The 5,378-nt window shown below is 34.7% G+C and overlaps 1 protein-coding gene across 1 annotated transcript in view; it reads right to left on the bottom strand.

Annotated features, from left to right (window-relative positions):
* Window positions 1-627: 627 nt before the first annotated feature.
* LOC111336532 (vacuolar protein-sorting-associated protein 25) overlaps window positions 628-5,378 on the bottom strand; it is a 5,825-nt gene continuing 1,074 nt past the window's right edge. Inside the window, exons 3-6 of the mRNA XM_088744436.1 lie at window positions 5,363-5,378; window positions 3,715-3,803; window positions 3,517-3,592; window positions 628-964 (exon numbers count right to left, since the gene is read on the bottom strand). The exon at window positions 5,363-5,378 is cut by the window's right edge and continues 38 nt beyond it. Coding sequence (XP_088600562.1) covers window positions 834-964; window positions 3,517-3,592; window positions 3,715-3,803; window positions 5,363-5,378 — 312 coding nt within the window. The 3' untranslated portion in view covers window positions 628-833. The remainder of the gene's footprint in view (window positions 965-3,516; window positions 3,593-3,714; window positions 3,804-5,362) is intronic.

The raw sequence follows: 5,378 nt of genomic DNA, 5'->3' as shown, positions 1-5,378 counted from the left end.
CAACATATCAGGAACAGCAAGAGTAAAACTTTGATAAACGATTGAAATTATTAGAGGTCTGTGTGCTGGAAGTGAGTTTGCCTTAGTGGCCAACAAAAGGAGTATTGGGAATTTTTTGCAAACCTAAGAATACACTTAATTGGGAATGCATTAAATGACACTTTGCTGTAAGTACAATTCCTTGAACACTTTATTAAGATTCTTGTACATTTTAATGACTGATCAAAAATAAAAAGTCAATACACTTTGGAACAACACTCAGCAAATCAGTCTTGACATTGAGATTACTGCAAATATTATTTACAACTTTGACAATCTGCATTGCCTTCCTCAGCTGGTAGTATAGCCATGTAATCTGCCAGATGTTATGATCAGTATATAACATCATTTAACCTCTGTGATCATTAAAACAAAGTGTAAGGTTTCGCTTTCATAAATTCGATCCTTCTGTCATGTCCCACAAGGAAATCTTTAAAACCAATGATGCCAGACAGAATGTCTTTCATTGGAACAAGCAGAAGAATTATGCATCTATCTATGATAGTGCAGAAAGGTCGGCAGTTGAAACATCAGATTTTCTTACACTTGCTCCTACCCATCGGTTTACCTACCCAAGGCAACTTGCACTTTCCTATCAACAAAGGATTTCTATTTCTTGTCAATGCAGAATAGCATAAATCATTTTCATAACATTTTATCAACAAGTACCGGTTTCTTTAGAAACTAAAGTTAATTTTCCTTCTTCTTTTGCCTTTACCATCTGATGTCAAAATTGAGATTTATGACTGTGAAATCAGCACTGGCAGTGATAATTTTTTTTGGTGCCTCTTTTGCTATGAAAAAAATTTTACTCCTTGTCCACTATCATCTGTAGCATCAGGAGCTTCGAACATTTGAGCTTTTCCTTTGAGTTCCAGTTGACCTAAGGCTTTTTTCAGCATCCACATGTCAATGCCATAGAATTCTTGTGGAAACAAAAGGAAACAAATCAAAATTTAGTCGGCATTAGATCCTTTAGACCAATGAATCAAACAGCAATTGAGTTGTTATGTTGGTAAGTGTCAAGGTTGCTGAGAGACCACTATCAGAATTAGGTTAGTTATATCTTCCTCTTATTGATCAGTTGGTATGTATTCCATTATATCGTTTAATGTATCAGTAATTTCCCGCCAAGACTGTTGCCATTTAATATTAGTAATGACATTTAGTTTATCAGTAGTCTCCAGTCATTGCTGTCAATTCTAGCATTTTTTAGTTCTCTTGTTACTTTTAGCTGTATTTAGTTGTATTTATTTCCTGTAAACATTGACCCGCCTAGATTAGCTTAGCTACCTGCGGATATGTTACTGTACTTTTATCTCAAAACAATAAAATGTATGTATGTAATTATATTCTAGTATAAGTAAAGTAAAGTCTTAGCACTCTAAACAACAAACGTGTTTAGTTACAATGATAAGGTTGTGATTGGATGTCAGCATTATCAGGTGCCTCTGGCAGCCGCTCCAGTCCATGTAACAATCTCACCTCCCCACCCCAGGGGAGGACATCCACCACACAGTAATCTCATGCGTGGGAAATTAACATCTACCCGTAACCCTGCAGGAGACAGGGCCTATGGTTTATTAGTCCTTATCCGAGAAGACTAGAATATCTATCCATTTCTTGATATTATAGAAAGGTAGTAAATTCTGCTCAGTTATTTTAAGACCATGAGTATTGGTCCGGCCAGGGCTCGAACCCTCAACCTCCTGCACAACACAATCCAGCGCTCTAACTAATTGAGCTAACTGGGAGGCTTACAAACTTAGAAAGATGGTCTGGTCACAAGTGTGGTACAAAGAAAAAATTCTGAGTCCCTAGGAGGAATTGAACCTCAGATCTACAGGTTCCACGCTCTGATGCTCTACCACTAAGCCACAGAGACTCTGTGGTGAGCAAGGCCCATTACAAATTACATTTATGACACGCGTCTTGCATACTGTTAAGATCGGCAATGTTGAGGCAGCATGGTTTGTAAAGAATAAGAAACGTGGTAAGTTTTGAATTCTGTAAAGAAATAGAAAGATGCTTTTCATCTAGTCACGAGCACAGGACAAAGAAAAATTCCTCATGGAGACTCAGAATTTACTCTGTCCCATGCTTGTGACAAGACGAAAACACATCTATTTCTCTACCGAGCTCAAACCTTACCATCTTTCTTATTCATTACAAACCTTAACAAATTACTTTCCCGGACTTAACTCTTTATCACCTAAGAGTGACTAGTGAGAAGAGAAGTTTTTCATGTAGCAGAGCTTAGTTGTAGAACAACAGTTAATTTACTTACCTGTAGACCTTCCACTACCACGAGTGATCAAGACAGAATTTCTACTTACAATATCAATACAATATCAAGCGGACAAGTGATGAAAATTAAAAATTATCAACTGTTGGATTATTATTTGATTACTAATTATTATTTAATTCTCCAAACTAACATTATAAGAATTGTATGGCAGACAATAAGGAGAATTATTATCCAACTACACTCTGTAGAGTACAAATAATGCCATAGATGAGTAGAAATATCACACGGTATTTGTACTCTAGAACACTGGTTAAACAGGTTTTCTTGCATCGAGCAAGCAAAGAATTGGATTGTTGTTACAGAAAAAAAAATGGCGGACAATTTGAATCATATTTCTGACAACGAAGAGTCAGAATGGCTGGCAAATATAGATCTAAGTTTATTAGACGAGTCAAACGAAGAAAAAAAGCTAAACGACCAGGAAATTTCTTCATTTATTGAAGAAAATATAAACAGCACCACGACAATGCGCTACTTCCGTTCCGCTTTGCATAATCCTGTCACGCACTCCCCGTAAATAAATATCCACGAAATTCGCTTGCACTGAAATAACAGTTTGGCGTGTTAGATAATAAATAACTCATTAGATGTTTTGTTGTGTAGCATCGTTGAGTATTTTTACTCGTTGTTTGTATTTTGACTCACCCTACGGGCTCGTCAAAATACGGCACAACTTGTTAAAAATACTCAGCAATACTACACAACAAAAACATCAAATAAGATATATTATTTACTAATGAGATATCGAGAGTGAAAAGGTTAAACCCAGCCATAATCCTTAACCCTGAGGAGTGACTGACTTCTAATTTCTCCTAACAGTGACACTGCTGAGTCAAACAGTAAGGTTGGAGAATAAAGGAAATGATCAACCAATCAAGAAGCTCTTGATTGGTAAATGAATTCTCCTTGTCAGTACAATTGGAAAGGTATAGAGAAAAGTATGGAGAATATGCATACTGATGTTACAGTGTCATGGCTGGGCACTAACTTTTCAACTTACTAGCCAAGTGGCTAGTAACATCTTAGATGTCACAACAATTTCAGATTGTTTACTAGCCAGACTGGCTAATGGAAATAAAAAACTACTGGCCAAAACTGAATTTCTACTAGTCTGTGGCTAGTGGGCTACCAGTAGTATCAAGGGTTAAATAGATGAAAGGTCACTACACCTTCATTTGCAGTGTCATCTCCAGCCCTCAACTCAAACAATGTACATACAGTGTCTGTCATTCCATTTTCTTGCACCTAGACAACATATAATATTGTTATTTACAGGTTTTTTTATGGACTTCTGGAAAATGGATGAAACATATTGGAGAATTTTTAAATTCTATGAAAACAGAAGGTCTGAAGGTCTCATTTGTTACCCATTTGAAGATCAGCGCAGCCCATTCATCTGGAGTGCGCCACATGACAAAGCATCTTTGTTTTTTCTTGTCTTCCCATTCTATATTACCTGACTCAAAAGGAAAACTAATGTCAGTGTATTTTCCAGAGTAAGAGGTGCTGCTGCTAGAGAGGGTTGACACCCTAGGATGATAACAATAATAATAATAATGATAGTATTAATAATAATAATAATAATAGTAATAATATTAATAACAATAATAACAATACTAATAATAATAGTAATTATAATAATAATAATAGTAATAATAATAATAATAATAATAATAACAATAATAATAATAATAGTAATAATAATAATAGTAACAATAATAATAATAGTAATAATAATAATAACAATAATAACAATAATAATAATAATAGTAATAATAATAATAATAGTAATGTAAACTTTATTTGTGTTTTTAAATGTACAATTGTAAACCTCACTACCTGTAGGCAATTTACAAATGCTGCTTAGTCAGCACACACACAAAAATCAAAATGGCATCAAATCTGGGTTGTACCAATTCCAATTTCTACAACAAAAGACATAATATGTTGCTCTAATAGATATATTTATCATTTTCTTGATTATGTAAAGTTGCTGCTTTTCGGAAATGTTTATGTCATTCATCATGCCTAAGAACGTAGAGCATTCATCTGAGAAAACGCCAAGGGAGCTCATGGAGAGATTTACGAATTTCACACATCTGAAAGTTCTACTCATTTCGTTGATCAAGTTCCGATATTTTTCTTTTTTACGCACTGCATTGTCGTACAAGTTAGATTCAAAACCAACTGTTAATTCTAGAACATATAGGCACTTGGACTGGGTTAGGAAAAGAAGATCTGGGTGATAATTTTCACCAGTTATTATTGAGGGATTTAGAAAACCAGTAACATCTGCATAGATTGAGGAGCTAACATTAATTACAGGTTGAAGGGACTTGGCAATGAAGGTAAGGATTGAGTCGTGTCTCCAGGTAAAGCGATCAAGGCATTGTTGACAACCAGCGACAACATGAAGGAGTGACTCAGGATTAAGGCAAAAGGAACAATCAGGACTTTGTGATAATCCCCATCTTACCAAATTCTTACGTGTAGGAAGAGAGTTGTTGATGTAGCGGATGGTAAAATAATAATAATAATAATAATAATAGTAGTAGTAATAATAATAATAATAATAATAATAATAAGTATTTATATAGTGCACATATCAAAAAAACTCTCTTGGTGCTTTACAATAAGTGTAAGAAATTGATTAAAATTAATTTAAAAATGAACACAATAACTGTCGATAAATATAGAAAATAAATATGTTTTCAGATTCTTTTTAAGTAAAGGCAGCGTTCCAACATTTCTGATGTGGGTAGGCAGACAATTCCATAATTTTGGTGCACAGACTGAGAATGCTCTATCTCCATATGTTTTTGTTCTTGATGTTGGTGTTGCTAGGAGATATATTAGTGGTCTAAGTCAAAGCACTGAGATCATGTTCTTAGAAGTCCTGCTTGTTACAAATACCAAAAAGCTGTTACTAGAGTCATACAATCATTCTTTACATGTAACAGAGGTTTACATTCAAATAACAAAAGAAAAGACAAAAGGAGGGGGACTGGGCCCTACCTTTTGATTGAAGCTC

The sequence above is a fragment of the Stylophora pistillata genome, chromosome 14 (genome assembly GCF_964205215.1).
Source record: "Stylophora pistillata chromosome 14, jaStyPist1.2, whole genome shotgun sequence".
Lineage (NCBI taxonomy): Eukaryota > Metazoa > Cnidaria > Anthozoa > Scleractinia > Pocilloporidae > Stylophora > Stylophora pistillata.
The sequence above is the reverse complement of the archived record's forward strand: the minus strand, read 5'-3'. Positions and strand labels throughout refer to the sequence as shown.